Below are 24,300 nucleotides of genomic sequence, written 5' to 3'. Positions count from 1 at the left end.
ATATGCATCTTTTCATTTGGAATTTTTTGTTGCAAAAAGTTGTTTCAGTATTACATATGGGATTCAGTTTTTAAATTTAGTCTGGAGGCAAAAGCTGCTATTAGCACAAAGAAAATAAACAAGGACATCTGCTAATAAAATACAGTTTCTTTCAGAACTCTTTAGAAGTTTGAGATATATATATTTTTCTTTGTCCCTATCAGATAATCTTCTCAGCCATTTCTAGTTTGCTACTGGAAAGCTACCCTGAAACAAGAGATTCAGAAAGCTATTGGTGGGGGGGACTGAATCATTAAAGGAGAACTATTCCAAAAACAAGCATTACAAAACAGGAGACAAAGAAGTAGGACTTATTTTTAAAGCAATTTAAACTATTCACAGTTATGGAAATCATGTTTAAATCACACAAAACAACTTGTTCCATGAGTAGTGGAATTAATGAAACCTTGTTTCATTTCATTTGTATGATTTGAGTCTCTCAGTTTGATGCCCTTACGTTTAATAAAGTGTGAGAGCTTCAACTTTAGGTTTTTCCGCAACAGTTTATAAGAGTTGAGCAAATTCTGCAAACTATTCCTCAGTGGGGTAATAATAGGCCTTTCCTTTATCTTGTTATATTTGTTTATGAAACTTCCAAATTTTTTTGTCGTTGCTGTCATTTTTCATTTGGTTGAAATTGGCTAACAGGCTTAAAATGTATTGGTGGGGAACAGGAAAACGGATGAACAAACATACAAACATACACAGCACAGTAGATCATTAAGCCCTCTTCTCTCAGGAAACCAGCCCAAGAATAGGGGGGAAAATATTTTTGTCATTGAAGAAATTCCCATATGTTTCAAAATATAGTCTAACAAACTACTTATGAATTCCATAGAGGTCAATGTTCATTTTATCATTTGACTCACTCACAAAACACCACGGAACCAAAGGAGAGCCTGAGGAGAGAAAAAAAAAAAAGTTAATTGCATAGTTTTCGAGTTAACTTTCTCCTGGAGTAGGGGAATGCTAAACTGTTGTTGAGTCAATATAGCACAGCATTGTACTAACCTCTAACTGAGGAGCAGGGAAGTGAAATACGCAGCAAGTCTGCACACACTTGACCTTTCTACCCTCTCTATAATTTCCTGCATGGCACCGTGTGGAAGGAGAACTCACGAAAAAGCCAGGAGTCATCTTTCACTCACTGCTTTTATGGACCCATAGGCACTGGACCTTCTAGCTCCATAGTTTTACTCTTAAAATATTTCAGAGTAGATTTGTAATAGTTATGATGAACCTACTGACAGCTCACAACACCCAAACCCCAGTGGTCCTCTGTTTAATACACTGGACTGTATTTTGTCTTGCAAATTTTCAATAAACTTCTACAAAATATATGAATTTTCACACTTTATTTCAGTGTGAGTGGACTATTTATCTTAACACTGCTGCTCATCTTCTTTTCACAGCCCATTTTATTAACTTTTTATATTAAGTAAATTCACTTTTTATCTATGATGTTTGTATTACAGGTAATTCATCTAATTTAAAGTATTTTCTTAGGGACTTCAATTTAGCTTTGCCCTTGAAATTAACATTTAATGTGTTTTATATTTTTGCAATAGAAATTAATCTTTATTTGAATTATTAGTCCAGAACTATAACCTACATTCTCCGTATTTGAATATTGGTAATGAAAACACCTGTGATCACCCTGTTATCCCAGACAGCCACTGTGAGAAGGGACATATGTCTTTGTGTTGCAGTGATCATGCACTAGAGGAAAAAGCACCTTTTCAGGTCTATTTCAATATATTAAGCATATATACTGATACTTCTTGTGTCCCCACCAGCAAGTGCAAGAAAAGGGGGAAAACAAAAACAAAAAAAAGAGACATTGTAGAAATTGTTACAGGAAGTTGGTAAAGGGGCAATCCACCTTGTATGCTTAGGGCCTGTCCCCTGCTTTATCTGATAAACATATCTTGCTCTTATAGCCATGGGGCAGGAAACCGCTTCCTTTCTTCAGAATATCTCTGAACACAGGTGTTATAAATAATCAAGATTACTTTTATTATAGACCTAGAATACAGAGAGATATTATGCCCATGAAGGTTTAATGGAATTCTGAAGAACTCTACAAAATCCATTCAAATTATCAAAATACATTTATCAGTGCTGCTATACAACAAATTTATGATGTGCTACTATATTACCTCATCTAACTGCTTGAATATCAAAGGAAATTCAATTCCACCCAATTCACCTTTTACTGATTACATAGATAAAGTTCTATTTTCTATACATATAACATATTTACATGTATATACATACACACACACTTAAAGGCAAGCACACCTTTCAGAAAGGTATTCAGCTTTGATTTAACAATATCAGGAGATGGATAATCCAGTGCTGATTTTGGTAGCTTTTCTACTCATTACTACCTTCACAGTTAAATTCAGGTAAGGAACTGGACGCCAATTCTTGTGTGCCTTTAGATTTTTAGCTCTTTTTCCATCTTTTTGGTAGAATAAGAAAAGTTTTAGTACGCGTTATTTTTTTCCTGTGAAGATACCTGTATAGTGTAATGAAGTCACATCTCAATCTTCTGTTTGATAAACTGAATAGATTAAGCTCTGCAATTTTCTCCTTTTAAAGCAATTTTATGGTTCTTTTTTGGACTCCTTCTGTTTTTCAAAACACAAACATCAGAAAACAGTGTTCTGAAACTGGTTTCCTAAGCACACATTCTTCCCTGCTTCTATTCATTGCAATACCCATTTAAAAATTTAAAGGTCACTATGAAAGGCCACAGCATTTCAACCGAAAACCATTGTTCAGTTCCTTCTTCATCATGATCCTCAAGTCTTTTCAAAGCATTTAAAATAATTCCTCTTTTTATAAAGTAAATCCTAAATTCTTCCTTTCTCTTTCAAAGCATGGAAATATGTTTTCTTAGAATAGCTCAGCTTACCATATCCAGATAACTCTAAATAAAGTGCCTTCCAGCAAAGCATATATTTAATTTACTGTTCTGCCAACTACTGTTCCATCTATAAATTCTACTAGCAGTGTTTCAGATCACTGATGAAAACATAGGATAGTGTCAGGCACAGTACTAGCTTCTCAAGAACCTCTCTACAGCTACACTATTCAACAATGATTTCCCTTTGACAACTACTTTTTGAGACCATCAGTTACTCAGTTTTCAGTCTACAACATCTGCACATATTACAGTCAAATCTTGCAATTCAGGATGTCACATGGGCTGAAAGTCAGATACTTTAAGATCTCAAGTAAATTATGGGTATACAACTACTTCTATCAGCCAATCTTTTAATCTCATCAGTGAATTATAACAAAGAGGTATTTCCCAAAAAACTACGTTTACCTGCATTAGTACTTTTTCCATAATTAATGTCATTACTTCCAGATCAAACTTACCATAGTTTTGCCTGGGAATGGAATTAGTTTTCCTCAAGTTCTCTTAATCATTATTTTTGAACACTGAAAGAGCAGTAAGGCAGCATTAGTCTTTTGAAATGCAGCTTGTTTATGTTAAAATACACCCTCAAGTAAAAGGTTGCTGAACAGAAATGGCAAGAAGCTGAATGTTGAGACTGAGCAAAAATACACGTGACAAATGTGGACAGGCTGGAAGGATATGGTAGATTCATTTTCTCTGTTCCTTTGCTGAGACAACACTGTAGGTCTTTGTCCTGGAAATTTCAGTGTTCTACGAAGCTCATGAAAGTCTGTCAAGAGCTGTATGTAGAAAATCATAATGTTGATTCTTTGAATTATTTCTTTTACCAAAGTTAAGGTCCAGCTGAAGTACTGTCAGATTTCTTGCCACAGACATCCATACATGTTAGAGACAGGAATATATTCCTTACTTCAATACAGAGTGCAACACCTACACTTCTCATCACCAGAGGAAGCCCCTGCACAAGTTTTTTCCTGAGGCTTGTGAAACTTTGAAATAAGAAGCACAATTCATACCACACATATTGCCTGAAATGAATGTTGTGCTCAGGAAGAAAGGTTGAAGAAGCTGCACTGTAATTCTTTGGACAAGGTAAGAGAAAACTAGGCAGGAGCACACAGCCTTCAAATATATGAAAGGTTATGACAAGAGAATGGTGACTGGTTCTACACATCCACTGGGAACAGAACATGGACAGATCAGTCTTACTTGCAAAAATAATATTAAGATTAAATGTGATTCTAGAAAAAAGCTTTCTAGCTGTAAGCACTAGAGCAGGCTATCTCTGGAGTGTCCAGAATTCTTTTCCTCAAAGGTTTTCAAGAACATGCCTTTAGATACTGTTTCAGCTTAGACTGTGAAAGTTCTCTGGAAGTTCCTTCTAACCATGTATTTCTGTGTTTCCATAATATTAGTGTGTGCATTTCGGAATTAATGTATTTCAGTTTCAGCCTTATCAAATGATTCTGTAAAGTAACTTGCAATGGAAGTTGCAAGTTAGTGTTACTCAGAAATGCAGCGTATTTTTCTCCTTTCCAAACAAATACATGGGATAGAAACTCAGTATTATATAGTCTGTTTTCATATGTGTGCATATCAAAATATTACAGTTCTAGTTACAGATGCTATAAAAATTACTATGAGCTTTAAAAGAGATATGACAAAAATATAATTTCAACATGAAAAAATACATTTTCACCAAAGGTTTTTGTAACAAGACTTGCATATGCAATACATGGAACAAGTTAAAAATCATTTTGATGTATTACGAATCACCTGTAAAAAAATAAATAAGTGAAGACATTCTCAATTTTGGTAAATATTTATAGAGCCAAACAATATGAAGTATATGTAACAATCACATTTCTAGTGAAAATGTGTGCAAGTAGCTTTATTTTGAAAGGAAAATTCCTACTCCCAGTGTCATACCCAATTAAATTCTCCAGGTAATGACCCCATTTGCATAGAGAGCTGAACCCACAAGTGGGAATTTTAATGGGCACACCACCTGAGTACATTAATTGAGAGTGACACTACTTGAACTAGTTTTGTGCTTACCCCACTGAAAATTCTACTCATATTATTTTTAATGTCAAGCTACAAGTCAAATTTCAAGATGATGGATTTGTTCTTTTTTAAGCATTGAATTTGAATAAAAGAAAGCTTTAATTCTGTTACGCATTGTATAGCTTTAACTAATCTGTAGTTCTGATTCTCACCATTGCTTCATTTTTTCAGTGATTGGAATTTAATTTTATTCATTAATTTGTGAATAATTAGATAGAAAATAATGCCTTCAGCAGCTAAATTGCTTTTGGATTGCCATTTAATGTACTTTTACTAGAATATGTGTTACAGTTAAGTTGGTATAATAGTTTACTGCCTTGTAATTGTGTAAATACATCTAATTATTCTTTTTCAAGAAACAAGACTGAATATGAAATTTCTGTCATGGATACCTTAATTTTCTTAAACTTAACCCCATGAAAGCTTGGTAGTTGCAAAGCAAATTATTGATGCAGAGAGAGCAGTTCTCAACAGTACTGGAATCCTTGCACAGTGTTTCTCTTTATCCTTCACACAGTACTCATAACGACCTTGACGATATTGCGGATTCTAAGCCATTGCTGTTAGTCTACATTAAATATGTAATCAGGGTGTCTCCTCATCACATCAAGAAACAGACAAATGGAGTTACATTTCCTAGGGAGGAAAGCAAACCCATTTGTTTAATACATTTCTGTTTGCAAGCTTATTCTTATTAGTCTTCAGTAACTTAAAGCAGCACAGAATCCAAAAGCTAGCATAAAATATTCCACAGTACAATCTATTAATTTTAGAATAATGTACTGATCTCAGTCTGTGAGAACTATATGAAAGATTGCCAGTTTGCAAGACTTTATAAAGTCCATCTCAACTTGGAGAAATTTCAGTTCTTTATTTCAAATGAACAAGACTGGCCTATTCTTGATAAATGCAAGCTTTGTGTAAATACAGAACACGTGCATCTCCAAAGTGCTTTATAAAGGAGTCAGGAACATTAGCTACCCTGTAGTGATGAGGGAAAGTTGCAGAGACACTACAGATATCAGAAGTTCTGTTTTATAAAAAAATTACAATGGATAAAGATGGGTTTCTCTATTTTGAATGAAACTATAGTAGCATAGTGAAAAATCTTAAGCAAGATCATTTTGCCCCCCTGAGTAGACCTGGACTCAGAGCACAGACTCCCTAGACTCTTATTGTACGTCTGTGAAGAGGTACAACATTATTCAATGGGAAATGTCATTGATTTCAACTATATTACTCTACATTCAGAGGTTATTCTAGTGTAGTAAGAGTGCTGGCTACTCTTGCAATTTTACACAAACATGTAAAGTAACTGAAGTGCACAAGTTCAGAGGCTCCAATCCTTCAAAATATCTTTTGCATGCCTTCTAAAGAATCAGTACATTTTGAACTTTATATATTTTGAACTTTACATATTCCAAAAGTAAAACACTGTTGAGTTAGTTACTTAGATATATTCCAAAGTTCCAAACTTATCACTTTCACAAGTCTATATGATTAGGAGTTGCATATAGTAGTGAACATAGAAAAGAAGAAATAACTTACAACAGGACATACATCTGGGCAGGGTCCTACACCTCTGTAATAACAGCCATCACTGTTCTCTTCTTTGAAAAACAAAAGAAAACAAAACAAAAATGGGAGATAAAGCTAAACAAACAAAGGCAGTCAGTGTGGAAAATGATTGTAGTGTGAAACACATGCAAGTTGGAATACAGCATAGTCACAGTGTGGTCACTTTGTGCAAATCAGAGATGAGGCAAATTGCAGAAGCCTACACTACTGATTGAAGAGGAATTGTACAGTGCTTGGGCACCAATCACATACCCTACTGAGATCATATAAAGAGCCATTATAGTGAAGTATTTCAGCAGTTAAAATACCATATGCATATCAGAATAAAAATTCGTAAGATACTATTAAAGGTATAACAGGTAGTACACACCCTTTCATCTGACATCAGTATTTTATGACTACTGAGAGGTAATGTACTAACAACTGCTATAATGTATATACATAAAGGAGGCAAACTGGATTGTATTTAGCATCCTACTAAATTATTCTCAAGTGACATGAACTGATATACTGAAAACCATATAGAGATTAATATCACTTACTCAAATTCAACATCTGCCTGTCTTGCAAAATGATTATTTAGAGAAACTTATCTCTTTCCAACTATAGTAGAAATAGCCCCTCATATTAAAGATTTATAAAGGAGAGAAAGACTATCCTTTTATGTCACTAGCACCAAATCACTGGTATATACCGTAAGCAAGTGCTTATGAGGAAGCTGCTAGATCAAGAGGTTGAATTTTGTAAGAAATAATCAACTTCATATTCAAGTAGGTTCAGCACAATGAAAAAGCACATCTTGAAAGGGGGTGCAGGGTATTATTTTTACTGAACATTTTCCAATTTCTTAACGCCAAAATTGAGCTAAAATTCCCTGTTCTCTTTGGAAGTGAAAAGAACTGCTGGAACTTTTAGAAGGTTAAAAGAAAAAAACATAATTCCTATGGGACTCTAAAGCCACTACTGTCATCTTCAACACTGCCTGAAGGCCTTCAACAGATGGTTTACACACTCACATATATATATATATAGAGAGAGAGAGAGAGAGGAGATACCAGAGAGGTATTTCCCAAATACTGAAACATTTTGAGGCCAAGATAAGATTTCAGATGTATCTGTTGGCTTTCAGAAAGATACACAGTTGCTGCCAAAAGGAGCTTTACTGTAAAAATACATCAATACAATTGGCATTGCTCTCCAAGAACACACATCAAGTACGGCAATCATTAAGATTCATTAAGAAAATTTTTAATAAAATGAGCCAACAGCTCAGAAAAGCTGTTCATACAGAATATCATTTTATAAAAGTCATGATTCACTAAACTTAACAAATAGTTCTTAGCATGAGTACTGTAGTTAAAATAGAATTGCTATTCAATCGAAAAGCTCCCCAAATGCCACTTTTTTCTTGACATATTATGTATACTAGCTAGAATACCTACAGTAAGTCTCAAATGTTGTTATTTGTCTATGTTTTTGTTAGTTCTCTGATGCAAACGATTTTCTAGTAGAATTTTAGTATACAGTCCCAAAGACAAGACTTCATGGTACACAATCTCAAGCACAGAATTTTGTTAGTTTAAACCTGCCTATTACCTGTGTAACATCTAGAGGAGACTCTAAGATCTCAGTTATCAGAATTACTTGAGATCCTCTAAGAGCATATATATACACACAGGCATGGTAAAATACTTAGAAATTTTTAAACAGATGGAGGAAAAGCAGTGCAAGAACCAGTAAAAAAGCAGTTCCTGCAGTTTTAGATACAAGCTTGTTCACACTCAGCTTAAACCAACACGAAAAAAATCTCTGCTTAAATCACAAATGAAATGGTGTACTGCATCTGTGTTTAAAAAAAACTTAAAAAGCATACCTTAATTTAAAATAATGGTACTGTGTATAAGCCTCCAGTCTTATTAAAACCCGTTACACCTTTATCTGTATATTGCAGTACTATAAACTATCTACACTCTATGTTCAGCTTGTTGCGTTTTTTTTTTCTTCATAAATTGAAGACCACAGCAGCAGGTGTATTAAAGTAACTTTCATTTTGATTAAAATTCATCATTACTGGAATTCCACCTAAATAACAGAACTACACTAAGGAATGAATCTTCCCTGTTAATAATGAACTTATTACTGTTAGTCCACATGGTGGAGATTCATGCTAGCACAACATTCAATGCCTGAGGTGGCATAGCTCCACCCATAAGACAACTCACCTATATCGTCTCACCCTCTCTGTGCTAATCACCCAAAGGCTGAAGTCTTCAATAAATGTTGTAACAGAAAAATCACAAATAAGACACAAAATCATCAATCAAAACAGTAACAGGGCAAGACTAGAAGAAGAGAAATACCAAAGTTTCAAAATAAAGATCTTTATTTCAAAATAGTGTTTGAGAATAGCACTTCTAGTTAATATAAAATACAAATAGCAAGTTACCATTTTTTAATGGGCCAGTTTGCAGAACTATATACTGAAACACTGTACAAGTTCACAAGAACTTTTATAAAATAGACAAGTTCTCATTTTTAATTTTATTTAAACTAGATTTTCACATTTGTCTCTTTCTAATTCTGCTTGTTTTAATTACACAAGGTGCTTATAAGATTGGCTATAGAGTGAACATTACAAAACAGAATTTATGAATAAAAATATAGAAAGGAACTCCTTAAACTATATACTAATAGGCTCTGCTACAAAGATACATTTTACAAAAGTGCTAATATTTCTATGACAAATAGTAGCAGATTATATTTAAATGTCAAACAAATCACACAACACTTTATTTTAATAAAGTCTGTAATAATTTGATACTCCTAATCACTATAAGGGTTAATAAACACAATATTTTCACTTCCTAGCATCTCACAAATGAAGTGGGAAAAGAAATAATATACCTGTGTGTGTGTGTGAGTGTGAGTGTGTGCGAGTGAGAGAGAGAGAGAGAGATTGAGAGTCTGTGTACATATGTATATATGCAGAAACAGAGCTCTTATTTAGTTTAACAGTACTGCAAAGAAATGTTTAATAGTAAATACATTTCCCTGGTTTTCATAATTTCAATTAAAAAAAAATCTGGATTCCTGTAAGTAGACACAATGGTTTGTGTATACTAAACTGTATTGACAAACTTTTACAAAGAAAAAGGACTGCCTAGATTGACATCTTCTTTTTTTATACTATATTGTCCTGTGCTAAAAGTAATCTTCACTAACATCCACTATTCACTAAAAGCTTGAAATACAAATGTGCAGTTTTCCAAACACAAAACTGGAACTGCTGAGGCACAGATGTCCTAGAAGGAGGGGAGACAGGAAGTCCTTTTCCTCGGCCTCCAAAAGGACAGTTGGAACAAGACACAGCTGTAAGTCACCTCTGTGGCGAGAGGGACACCAGGAAAGAGAGCTAACAGGACTACCTAGCCCTGGAGAGCCACCACTGTGGCATCCATAGACCTACACTGGGCAAAGCACTGTCTACACTTTCTCCAAGGTGCATCAAGTCCCAGTGCTCACTCTGATGGCCCCAATTTCCCCAGAGGCATTATGCCTTACAAAGGCAAAATGCCTCCAGGCACTGCCACTCAACCAATGCACCCTTCCCCCTTCCCAGTGTGGTTCAGACTTTTAGGAGTCCTAATTGAGCCCCATGGGCCTGATTCTGAGCTCAGTGAATTTATCAGTTTAACTATATCATTCCTTATTAGTGTGCCTATTACCATAATATCTTTGTGCTCTCTATCTCAAGCTTAACCAATGGCAAATCCTGCCATTAATGAAAATGCACTTAGTTTATGTAACTGAGAGATCGGAATCTGGCCCAGTAAGTAGGAAAACAACAACAACAACAACAACAACAACAACAACATGATAAGAATCACGTCTTGTAGTAACCATCAAAAAATAGATAAGACTCCCTCTGAGTAAATCTGCATTGCATTAGAGTATACCACAATATTGCAGATGCTAACGCAAAATGTACCACCTCCCAGCTCCCTAGCATAGTTGAGGATACAGCTATTTTACCTTCAGTGGTAACTTGCAGTAGTTAGCACTACTAGTCAGTGTTCATAGGAAGAAGCTTTTGGTTAATAACAGACATTATGTTGACTTAGCTTCACATTCCTGTGATCTTTAGTTTGTCACATTTATATAAACTGAATTCACTACAGTGGAAAGAAACACTTATGGTCAATTCACTTAACAGGGATATAGTATTAGCTATCAATGACTCTTGTAACAAGGCCTGCATTTACTAGATCCAACAATCTATAAATGGGAAATCTGGAGTGTAGATAGCAAAGTTTAAGTATGTGAGATTAAGACATACAGGTGGTTTACACAGAAAAGTTAATGAGCTACAGAGATGGAGGGGAGAAACTAGCAAATGGTAAAGAAAATGGGTGCCATTTTTCCCTAAGTCTGGGAACGCCATAAACCTCTGTGTGTTGGATCAGATTCATCTCCCAATTACAATGACAAAAAAGATATTTTCTGAGAAAATCTGTAATGGTATCATAGGGAAAAATATGCCCACTGAATCCTAAATATATATTTTAAACATATTACCATATTCCTTCTAATTTAAAAGGATATCAAACATTTTAAAATAACCTTTCAAAGTAGTTATTTAAAAATAACACTTAAAGGAAGTGTTTGAGAATAAACATTTTTACATTTACTTTTTGTATTTGATGACAGAATTCCTTGATTAGTCAACTTAATTTGGTTGTTACATCCTGTTTAATTTCTGCCATCCTCTATGGATATTTTTTACACAGTGAAGAACAAAATATTAAGTTAGGTGATACTGGCTGTAAAGTCACAAAAATTGACAGGGCCACTAATACACAGCTTTAGCATCTTGAGTTAATTTTTAATAATTTCCCTTTTATAGCCAAATTTTGAAGGGTTTGTTAGTCCAAATGCATGGATATATTTTATGTCCACCCAGATTTCCAAAGTATCTTTCTAAAAACAAACATTTCAAGTAATACTGAAGCAAAATGTAAGTAAGTTCTCTATTCTGTCTTGTCTCAATGAAATCTTGGTACTGTAATAGGTGGCAAAACTCAGAGTGACTTTAATTATCCAGATCTTCACCTATTATCAGTATTAACTACGGAAAATACCAGGAATCCCTCTCAAACCTATGGGAAATATGAAACAAAAGAAATATTTCTGCTGTGACCTCTGTAGCAAAACAAACTGTAGATTCCTGTTGCAGACTTTTCAATTAAGTTTAAAACTAAAGAACAAGATTACTTTCAACCCACAGAGATTGAAATAAAGACATTTTGCTTTTAAGAACTCCTCTAAGGGTATGTTATGTATGGAGGCATTTGAGCGTTTAAGCATTAAAGTAGGCAAAGGCAAATACTTAAGGCTTCGCCCTGCAGTCTTTTCTCTGACCAAAACCTGTCACTAAATTCAAATGGCAATTTTGCCCTCATACAACCTGCAGTATCAGGCCTATAATTCAGTTGCAGTAAACTCTCCCATTTGCAAAGCCAAAAGGAAGCTGGAATGTAGCTTGAGTTTCACATACAAAACTATACAATTTATGTTAGAATACAAGTTTCAGGGATTGCTTTTAAAAAAAAAAAATTTATATATAGGAACTAACAGTGCAATACCAGTTGGTTGTGTGAGAATGTTACCTTGTCTTTCTTCAAAAGCATTTAAAGAAAAGCTCTCCAGTTTTTAACAGAATAAAATAAAAAGGGATAAATATTTCATGATGGGAAGCAAATCCCACAGCATTCCATGCAGATCTCCAAACAATCTGAAGATTCACAACATGCGTCCATTATGCCACAGTCCATATCACATGGGCAGTTACAGTCATCCCCCATCTCATCCCCGCAGCAACAACAGCAGGCCTCCGATGTGCAGATGCCACAGGATGCTTGTCCCAGAACAATATTACAGAGGGTGAGAAATTCACAGAACAAGCAAGCCAGGATACAGTGAACACAGCAATCTTCATACATACCAGGTCAGTAGAATGTCACATGTTAACAAAGAAAAAAAGAAAAAAAATTATTATGTCGTTCTAAATACAAATGTATCACAATGTCAAATAAGTAGTATATGAAAGACAATGATTCCAAGTAGACATTACGTGACTCCATAAAGACCATGTTTCTCATCTTCAAGCTCGCTAATGGAACAAAATTCAGCCTAACTTGTCTCCAGTTCAGTATCAGCTTCAGTGCAAGTTTCCTTTCATCACTCTTGACTTCATGCAACCCCCAAATACTAAATGTCCACTTAGATCCCCTTCTCCAGTCTATAATTTATTAAGTAAAATATCAACATTATTATCTTCAGTTGTAACCCCCTCAGGCAGACCCATAAGAGAAACAAAGTTCTAGCTTATGAATAAAACTATCTAAAACAATCTCCAGCCTCTCCCAGTGCATCTTGCCTTTTCAAAATTGTTTTGCTGGCTTGATGATTATGAAGAAAAACAAGGGAGTTACCACAACACAACATTTTTGCTTTCTTTACAGTATTATGCACACCTTAAAAACAGTATAACAGTATATGTATTTCTGTACTTTCAACAATATATGAAATATTCGATTGAAATACATATTTTTCTTTTGCTTTTCCACACAAATATCTTGGTAATCCTTTTTATGTATTAACATCAAGCTTCAGCAGAGTTTATACCTACACCTGATTCCATCTGTCATAAGTACTACTAAACTATATTAAGGAATTGAGGAGGTATCCTACAAATTGTCAACAAAAAACATGGCACCCAAACAATAAATATATCGAATAACTTCAAACAATTAATATGTCCACAAGACATGTTAGGAAAAGAAACACCAGAACTAAACATGGGCCAGTGAAAAGAAAATTGCAGGAGTGAGGGTTATACTCAACTGTTTTTAGTGTCCACATATAGTAAGCACATAATACATATAAAGCATATTTAATTTGTGAGAACATATACTCTGTTCACTACTTGAACAGTCCAGAAATAAAATGAAAACTTAAAAAAGCACAAAATCTTCAGGTTAGAGAATATAGTTCTTTCTTAGCCTCAGTTTTCATTCTTGTTTTTACTGCTTGCAAGACTTGAATTCCTTTAGCCACAAATTGTCAAAGATTGAGAAAATCATCTCAGGTGAACATGCCTCAGAATGGGGTTCTGGGATGAGACTTTGCCTCATCACATCCTCTCCCTGTCCCTACACTCTGTCTTAGCTACCTGTTATGAGAAGCCACTATGAGGCAGAATATTGAGCTATATGGATGTTTCATCTGACCAAGTATCAATGTTATGTTCCTACAATTCACAGGCTGGAGACTGTTACTGGAGGGGAAAGCCTGCAATTAGCTGCAGTAGTAATGCAATTACCAAGCTTTCTAAATGTTTTTATTATACTAAAACTGATGGAATAAGCTTGGCAGATATCTTGGTTGACGCAAAGTACATCTAGCACTGTAGAAATTCTGACTGCATGGTATGGTAGCATTAGTGCTGACTTGACACTAGCAAGCATGGATACTCACAGCAATGCCGTGACAGAAGCACACAGTTCAACAGTGTTTGCAAAATCTGTCCCAGGAAGCAAAGTAACTACTTGAGCTCTTAGCCCACACTAAGCTCCATCATGCTGCAGATTGATTTCTCCTAGTTACCATGCTAGTTAGAGTCATACATAGGTCGGGAATACCTGTACTGCAGTGTAGTCACAGTCATCATATACATAATGAAAACATATGCCTGAAAGAAAAAAAAAAATGGAAACAACAGGAAAACCAAGAAGAAATAACCCTCAAACTCCATATCACTGGGCAAGAAGCAAAACTGTGAGAGGAAAACACAGATAAGATTGAGCTGTTTTTAAAGAAAGTAGTTGCCTGTGTTAAAAGGCAGCTTCTTCTGAACAAGAACTGCAGCTATATAAATGACCTTCATCGAAAGCCCAGAAGATATGTGAAATAAAGCTAGGGAGTATCAGTTCACTGAAGAGGACCAAAGCCAGACTGATAGCAATTAATTAGTTGGTTGTCATGGAGATGGTGTTAAATTTGTTCAGGTACAATCTCCTTTCAGATTTTCTTTTAATATGAAGGAAAAAGATAAAGAAGCTAAGAGTTGTATCTAAGAAGCCTTCATATTTCAGAAACTGAGTTTTTTTCTATTTTGCATCTTTAAAAGAAGTTGCTGAAAGATGCTAAAAAAATAAAACATAAATAAATAAAATAAAAATAAATTAAAAAATAAAAAATAAAAATAAAATACAAAATGTAAACAAAATTTGTTCTATGAATGTCTTCTTAAACAAAACATCATAAAAAAACTTTATGATGATCAGTAATGAAAATAACAAAATCTTGCCTGCCTCATGCAGGGTTATGTAAAATTACAGGGGAGCGAAATAAACACTCACAGAAACTATAAAATACATATATATATTGATGGGCAAGGGACACAATTTATAGGTTAAACAAGAGACTGCACTCAGAAAGTACTTTCTGGTCACACAAAAAACTTTTCCCCCAAATCTACAAACCTTTATACTAAATTGATACTTGGAGGTTCTTTCTTTCCATCTCTTTTTCACTGACTGAAATACTGAAAGGATTTATTTACCTACTGTTTATTCTGATTTGCTTCCATCTGGATTGCAAAAACTCATTTTCCACTCAGAAAATCTTTACATAACATTTTTTCCCCATGAATTTTACTTAAAATACATAAACACTTTACATAAAGTTGAGATGCCCTTTACTGCTCTCTTCATTCTTTCAATGACTCATTCATACAATGAACTCAAACTCTGATCCGTAATTCAAGGACATACCTGAAATAATCATGCTTTTATTTTTTTCATGTTAATGGATTTTAATAGTTAGCCAGGCAGAAATTATTCAATGCATAGAAAGCATGCTTTTACCTAACCCTACCTAATCTGCTGAATTCAGAATTGTGACTCTGAAGATTTGGAATACATACTGGACAAAATAAATGGGTAGAAGAATAATTTCTTCCATGTATTACTCCTACTTCTTAACTTCTTATCTACAGATGCAATTATAAGGAAAAGTAAAAGATACAGCAACAGTTGTTTCTGTAAAGGCAGTAAGAAACCTTAAGGTCTTACAGCAAATCAACATGCTAAAGAAAACTCACATACCCTTCTCCGGTGAGAAGGATACCCATACTCATACTCTAAAAAAAGTACTTCCTTTGGTTGCTGTTTTAGGGTGCCATGTTCAGTGAAATCCAGCCATGGAGAAGTTACTACATAAAACTGACTCCAAACAAGATAATGTCAGGTTTTTCAGTACCATGTTGGAGACTGCTAAAATACATTCTACTTTCTAATAATACTTCACTGGTTCCAAGACCAAAGAGACTATTTTAAATTACTGATTATTTTATTTTTCAAAACAATTCTAACATGTTAAAAATAAGGACTATACTTAAAAAATTGCCAACGTAGTTTTCATTGTAGTTAACTTCTGCTCTTTGACCTTACCACATTAAAATCCTAATTGACTTTGCAGGTGAGTGAGTAGTAGAACACACTAATCCAACTGGACCTAAACTTAATTTATATATTTGGGATAGATATGGAAAAAAAAGTAAATTCAGTGATCTTAATTTCTGAGACCATTTTTTCGAAACTGAAAACATTCTAGTCTTTTTTGCTGGTGAAATAATATACAGTATCAGTTACAACTTAGTACCTGTATTTACATTAAACAGAGGCTAGCTTAAAAGTATCTATTTCTTTACTTCTACCTTTTTTGGTCTGAATTAAAGGTTTCCTAAATACACTAAGGCATCTGAAGAGAGACTACAGCAATAGTTCTTCATTTCCTATTAGATATACTAATGCAATTAAGGACTGGGGGTGTCCTTTTACCAAGAACAAAACTCTGTCTGCCTTGACATTCATGATGCATAACCGTGGATAAATAGTTATCTTCCAAGTTTTTTGAGGTTTAAATTTTCACTTGAGTATGTTCACATAAAGAGAAGAAATCATCCCATGTCTCATTACAGAAGCCCACCGTTAAAGAAGAAAAGCCTTCATCTTCGCAGTTCCTTTCCTCAGGACTTCCACACTACACCATACAGTCTCAAATTTCCATTGCTTTTCAATACTTTCAACACAAAAATGAAAATGTGGTCAGTTACACTTTACAGAGGAGCATTTTGTATACATAAAACAAAAGAGTGTGTCTGGGCTAGTTCTTTAATCAACTGCATTTGTGATTTCAACTTATAGGTGGGGAAAAAAGAGATAAGCTTTCAGACATGCAAGCTCATCTTCAATTATCCTTTTGTTTTGCCTGGGATGAAAGTTAGACTTGCCACCCTGAAGTTAAAAGGGTCATTCCATTTAGCATTTTTAAATACCAGTATAAGTAAAGCTGTTTCCTTAGTCCTTTGGAACTTGCCCAAAAGTTAAAGATATGTTAGGGAATTTTCTGAAAACTGTTAGACAATGCCAAGGCAAACAGCAACCCAACAAATGCATCCAAGTTTTGTTGCTTAGATCATATGCGCACATTCAGCTACTTTGTGCTGATTTAACCAAAGAGTGTAAAAGGCACATATAACATCTACTTTAACTGGGTTGTAAATGATACCTCAGACAACCCAAGAAATAGCTTAAAAGCCCTTAAAACTGTTTATCCACTGTTATTCAAAGCCCAAAGGGTCTCACAATATATCTACTTTCAGTTATAATAGCAATGCTCGTTAAAGGAAAAGAATATAACAACCAAACAACATGAATTTAATTTTTATACATGAAAATGTCTTGAAACATCTGCACTTGCTCAGAATTTTTTATTTCTAATACCTTTGCACACAGGCATTACTGTCATGTCTAATTGCTTTTAAATCCAGAAATATATATTTCTTTTAGTTCAACTTCCCTTTTATCACCTCCCCTTCATTTTTTGTAAGAACGTGCAGCTCTACTTACGAAACAGATTTTAAGAGAACTATCATCTGACCATCTAAACTGCACAAGATCAGCAAAAGTTAAACTGCAAAATGTACAGAAAACACACATGCAGGCTGATCTGTGCTGCTTTTGTAATATTTGACACTAACCTGTCACAAACTGACCCAATAAGCTTTCATGCCAGGCAGGCAGGTCACATATGATAAAAGGTTTCCATGTCTATAATGGTAAATAAGCTCACTTACAGAACGCTGACCTTGGTCAGCTTTTTACTAACTATATTCACAGAGTTCAGACAACTCCAAACAAATCTCCAGGTACTCTGCTGTCTCACAGCAAGAATCAAAAAGGGCAAAACTGCAATCAAAGTGGCAGTCCAGGTCCGCAGCAGGGGTTTACTCCCGGCCCACGCGGAGCGATGAACAGAAGTCTCGGCAGGCGCCGCAGGCCCCCTGCAGACAGCAGGAGCCGGCCTGGAGACGCCGCTGACCACAAACAGGGCACGAGCTGAAGAGATGCCAGCTGAGCAGAAGTTTCTAAAAAGTATACGTTAAATAGAGGCGTGGTGTAAACCCACAGAGCTGCAGCATGCAGGCAGTCACTGCACAGTTTCCTGTGATAAGTAATTGGTGCGCAGCCTCTCTGCTACTCGTCCCCCTTAAAAAGTCACTATGCCCAGCAGAATTCGGGAGTAGAAATGCGAAATCCAGAAGGAACAAACTGGCATGTCACATGTACTGTAGTTATCCCTAAATAACAGAGCTACATAAAGATGGGGGAAAATAAGATTATAAATCATAAGATACATGATATTTAAACATTTTAAAATTCAAAAGAATCATTTCTCTTGATCAAGAAAATTAAAAGGGTGTCTGAACTGGTAAATTACATTGTAAAATGAAAGGAAACTTTCATTAGCTCCTGTATTCTAAACTCTTAATACAGATATAACCTGAGGAGAAAATGATCCTGTTTAAAACATACAGAAATACTAAGAAAAATGCCAGTTTAAAATACCTAAGGCTTCCATTGAATCTGTAGCTTTCATTCCCACTGCTCATCACTGCATATCCTATGCAAAATCATATACCCCAAATCTAAAATAAAAGTTGACTGAAAACTACCTATTTTTCAGTATATATAAAGTAATGTAAACCCAAGTAAGACTCTTTGGTACTTCAAGTGGAGGTCAGTTATACTGTTAAGAAAAATACTCTCTACTTTTCATATATATGTGCACATATTGCTTCTTAAGACCCTGGTTCAACACAAAGGTTATTTGAGGGATTTGTTTTCTCTTCAGTTAAGACATCAATATCACTTCGGATACTCTAATAGATTAATGTAGTCAGCAGCATGAGCCAAGCTGCCCACCACTTCTATGCTTGGATTCAACATCTAGAACAAGATGATGAAGTTCTTTGTATCAAAAAAAAAAAAAAAAAAAAAAAAAAGAAACAAGAAACAAAAAAGGCTGCCTCAAGTGAACCTTGATATATCTAATTTTAAACATCTGATTTAAAAAAATATATATGTTGGGTGAAACTTCTGCACTGCATCTCTAAGGGCAGTAGCACAGGCTACAATTCAGAAGGTCAAAATGATGCTTCAGGCCTTGCTCCTGTAAAACCACCAGCAGTGACTTAAATCTGGCGACGGGCCTCCCTTGCCTCTGTCGTTCAACCACGTACTGCAGGCTTTCTTCATCTGCCTCACTCCTCCATCTAGCTTGGTTACACTTCCTGCAACCTATCTTGAAAAAATATCCTTGGAAAGACATCTTATAGTGCCTATACTAGGAAGTTCCCCCCCACACACTATATTCAAGTTTTTCACAGCTTGTCATACCTTCTAGCAGTCATTCAATCCAGTTTAGAGAGCCTGGGGAGGAATGAAGTAAAGGTCTCACCATACATAAAGGAGTCAGGCTCATGATCCACAATCCATAGTGTAACAAGCTACCGTTACCAGATGAATACAGTAGTTGTGTACATGAATGCTCTCAGCAGCCTTTTGCATATGTGAAGTACTGCCCTAACCTCAAATTACCACACAAGTTAACTGAGGGGTGGTAACCACCCAGGCAAATACAGTAACTTGTAAGGTCACAGCAACTTGACCACAAGTGCAAGCTCCATTTCAATACTGAATTAAAGCCTGTATTCCCTCTCTCCACCATTACTTTTTGTAAATTATCACTATGATTAAAAAATGCACATCATGAAGCTTCATAAGGAAAACACCAAGTTGAATGTATAAAGGCAAAATTCTCAAGCTTAGTTTTTCATTATCAGAGATAGCTAAAACCTCTGTCACTGCACCAATTATTTTTACCTTACAGGAACAATTCTTTAAATTTCCCTAATAACAGTGTGGAAATAAGAGGAAAATACTGTTAGGTTGTTTTTTGTAGGAAAACTTTTTGTTCGTTTTTTACAAAATAATTAGTGTCTACTTCATTTTGTCTCCCTTTCCAGTAATTTAGTTCCTATTCCATCCCTTCTGCTGCCCAGCTTCTCCTTCCTCTTCCTCCTCCAACCCTGTATATGTCATTATTACTTACATACTACCATTCTGATACATATATATGTATGTATTCAAATAGCTGTTTCTCCTCATTTTCTAAAATCTAGATTTACTGTCCAGGTCTGTCATTGCTCTCTCCTTTAGACTTCCTTCCTTCTTTTGGTTGCTTTGGACATGTACCACTTACTCCTCTTCCTTGTCTATAAGTAAAAAAAAAAAAAAAAAAAAAACTTTTGAAAGCAGCTAGACTGCCATCTTTTTACTCATTTATGATTGCTTTTTCAGGTTTCCAAGGTGTTTCTGTATTACACATAATAGGTGCAAGAGAGTGACGATTCAGACCACTATGCCAGCGTTCTACAGACCACAGTTTTGGAGGAACTGTGACACCTCTGACATAAATCATATTAAATCTTATTAATATTTTTTGAATAAAAAAATCTGCACTGACAGTGTTAAAAACTCATTTTTAAAGAACCACAGTGTTACTATTTCATAATTCCTTTGGTTTTGCGATATAAGATATAGAGTAGAGTAAGTTTTCTTCAGGGACAATATAGATTAATAATAGATGGAGAGGAAGAACTTAACTAGTGAGTGGACTTACACCCTCCTAAGCCTCACTGGATGTGAAAGGGTTTCTAAACAGTGTATTTCTGGAATTCTGACATGACTCCATAGCATACATGATCATTTAAGAAGGCAGATTTTAGAAGTTCTCTACTATTGCTACTACCAAAATGTTTGATGCATTTTAAGCACTTTCAGCACAATCCCAATTCCTAAAGTGCACAAGGTACGATCTACAGTACAAATGGAATTTGGAGCTGGAACAATAAGTAAATAACTTGTGAACTTCTTTGTTTTTTTGTTTTTTGGGGTTTTTTTTGATAGTTGCATTAGGGCTGTCTAGTACTTTGAAGAACAATAGCAGTAGTTCTGACCTTCTTCATGAAAAAGTGTGATCTCCTAGGTAAAATAACTTTGGACTTCAGCTTTCCAGTATATACAATGAAGTCTGCAGTACATGAAGCAGCATGCAGCATTTGCTAACTTTTTAAATAAATGCCCAAATACTCTTATGCACAGCTTGGATCTTTCTTGACTCTACCCTGTTTCAAAACACTACCAGGTTTTCCGTTCTGTCAATAGATATTACTTTCTAGGCCAAAATAACTACCAGACATGACCAGATTGACTTACTCAGCATTACAAATAGGTGTGATGCTGCAAAAATACTCACACTTTGTCTTTTAAGAAGAAACAAGAAAAATGAAGCTTTTGGGAAGGAGGAAGAACCCGGGGAAAATACTTTCTCTTTCCTATGGTCTAAACTCAACTTGATAACCAGATATCTCACTTTACTGCTGTAAAAGCGTATCATCTTCGGTGTAGTGTCATAATAATAAGATATCTATCTTCTGAAAACTACTGCACACGCAATTTATCTTTGCATTCCTCCCAGTCTGTGCTTCATTTGGATTATCATTCTAAAGCTCACGTGTATATTTTACTTTACTACAGAAACCTTCTAGGCTTCTTACTCACTTTTATTTCCTTCTAAGTTTCTCCTGATCACCAATCCTATTTTGATATTCTTGACTCTATCCTTGCAACTATTTCCACTTTTTTCCCTGGCTGTCTGTTCTCAAGTCATGTTTGTTCTCAGATATTCTCATTTCTGCATCTTACACACCCACTCTGATGTCCTTTTCATTCATGTGGGACACCCTTCTTCGCAGGCTAAATATCTATACTATTCTGAAATACAGACTTTTAAGTTCTGGAAAGAAGCACTTCTGAGAACACACTCAATGTCTTTTTTCTGGCCACTTTGCTTCACTTTTTCACACAAAAAAACAAAAAAAAAAACCCCACAGTTCTTCTCCTGACCAGCAATACAGCAGCAGCACTCAAGGTTGAAGACAGGGCAGAAAATCAAGCCCAGAAGTTCTTCAGCAGTAACCAATGGCTTGTGAGGTTAACATGACACAAGTTAAAGCAAAGGCAAGCAGATAAACAGTATTTATAAATAATTACAAATAGTCCCCTTCATCTTTCTGTAAACCTTTTCAACAGTTTCTACAAAAATGTTATTTGATCCGAAGTAAGAGAGAACTGTTCACAAAAATACCTCTGTGCCCAGAAAGATATGAACCATGATATAAAAATGCTGTAGAGGTTTAGTTCAAAATAATTTGTGTATAATATTTTGGATGGATGTCTATACAATCCTCAGTTGCAGAACTTACTAGTGTCATCTTCTGGTTTTGTATAGTTAGATGTATTTGTCAAGGATATTTATTAGTTTAAATGGAATCGAAATCCTTTGAATAAATAACCTGTCTAATTATAATGAGTTTTTTTAAGTATAACCTTCTAGTAGTCATAAGGGGTTAACATTTGCTTAAGTATATAAACAAAATTATTTTTAAATGATGGATAAATTATCTTTCTTTAAATAGCAATCTGTTCTTTGTGTTATTTTATATATGGCAACTGACCATTGCTAGGGTCTCTACTTGTGCATCTTATCAAACAATTCCGTGATAATAGAACAAATCAAGTATATATTGATATTTTGTGCAAGGTAAGAGCTTGATACAAATATTCCTAATAGCCTACAGTTCCCCAATGCAGCCCCACAGAGCGAATTACTGACAAGCTGAAGAAGCTGTCACAAGGTTTGTTCATGAGTACATGCAGATGTATGAACCCAAATACAAAAGTCTGCCAGAGAACTGTAAAGCAAAATAAAATTGCAAAAATAAAACTTTTTTTTAAACAAATATTCCTTTGTAGGCAACCTTTGTACCCTAGATACACTTTAATCACCACAGAATAAAACTTGTGCTTCACTCAGACTGGTAACAGAAAACTTAAAGCAGCAGACATTAGCAGCATGGGCCATGCTATTCAGAACACATATTTAAGTTCCCACATTCAAAAGGAGAATATTAAAAGATTAGTTGTATAAGGTTGAATACACTTAACCTTAGGTACTAGATGAGTCAAGAGACTACATGCGATAGTAAGGATCACCCTGTATTTCTGTACTTTGCAAGTATGTATATGAGGTAGCTTGAAAACATAATGTAGTTATCTACACTGTAATCAGTTACATCTTAAAAATATCCACACCTGACTGTATATAAAAAAAATGCAATTTGCAGTTTCATGCAACTAACACTCACAATCATGTGTTGGATACTAAAATCTGAGATTAGAATTTACAGCTAAATCTGAAGGTATATTAGTATCTTTTTCTTCAGTTATTCAATTGTTTGATATAATCATTGCCAAGGTCATAAAAAAACTGACTGAACTTATTCTGATATAATTTTAGAAGAAAAAGGAAGGGTTTACCGTAAAAAATTGAATGAGGCATGAACAGGACATGCACTGTCTCTTTAGAACTCTAGAATTTCTTTTTCAGAGGCTGAAATTCTTGAATTCAGAGGCCTGCACTTTATATCAGTTATGTAAACCGCTCCAGTTCTCTTGATTAATAGCTTTTCAATACTGCACAAAGGAACTAAGAAAAATATCCGGGTTGAGGGTGAAGTGGATTTCACGTAATAGAAAGAGATAAGGGGATATAGCAAAATACAAATTCTGAATTTGGAAAGAAATTTTAGAGGACTAAAAGCACAACAGAAAAATAACAGTAGGTTGTTGAAGGTATATATGAAAATATCAGCAAGGAGGACCAGAACACGGCACAGTAGGAGTGAAGCTGTTCCTGATATTATTACACAGATTCACTCAATAGGTTTGATTGAAGTAGTTCAAGTCAAGGGAAGTCACGTGACTGACATCTGCGTGCTTGATTCAGGCCTGCTTTATACAGTCCTTCTGATCCTTCTGCTTCCATCTAGACTGAGAATCTTCGCCATTTCCCTGAACAGTATGGTCTCCCCTTTCTCTAAGAACCAATGTCTTTGCCAGCATCCCCAGAACTTTTCAACCAGTCCCATCCACCCATCTTACCTACATGCTGAAAGAAAGCCTGCCTCAAACCAATAAAATATACAGAGCTTCTGCACCCTCGTTGTTATGGGCAGCAGCAAAGCCTTCAAGTATATTAGTGCTAATGGGAAGGCAGTGGATTGAGGACAGGCTCCGGAACTCCGGGACCATTAGAGTAACTGCAAGCAGTGAAAACAAACACAGCTAAAATGTAGGGAAAATTATTTACTTTTT

General features: G+C 35.1%; 1 protein-coding gene across 6 annotated transcripts in view; it reads right to left on the bottom strand.

Moving 5' to 3' along the window:
* Positions 1-8,981: 8,981 nt before the first annotated feature.
* MDFIC (MyoD family inhibitor domain containing) overlaps positions 8,982-24,300 on the bottom strand; it is a 54,084-nt gene continuing 38,765 nt past the window's right edge. For 4 of the 6 annotated variants that reach the window (XM_067314965.1, XM_067314961.1, XM_013947706.2 and 1 more), the window contains one exon: positions 8,982-12,605. In XM_067314965.1, coding sequence (XP_067171066.1) covers positions 12,358-12,605 — 248 coding nt within the window. In that variant the 3' untranslated portion in view covers positions 8,982-12,357. Of the gene's footprint in view, positions 12,606-14,316; positions 14,367-19,016; positions 20,298-24,300 lie in introns of those variants that run through there. The other 2 variants (XM_067314975.1, XM_067314990.1) reach the window with 2 other exon arrangements.

Source organism: Apteryx mantelli, chromosome 1, assembly GCF_036417845.1.
Source record: "Apteryx mantelli isolate bAptMan1 chromosome 1, bAptMan1.hap1, whole genome shotgun sequence".
Lineage (NCBI taxonomy): Eukaryota > Metazoa > Chordata > Aves > Apterygiformes > Apterygidae > Apteryx > Apteryx mantelli.
The sequence above is the reverse complement of the archived record's forward strand: the minus strand, read 5'-3'. Positions and strand labels throughout refer to the sequence as shown.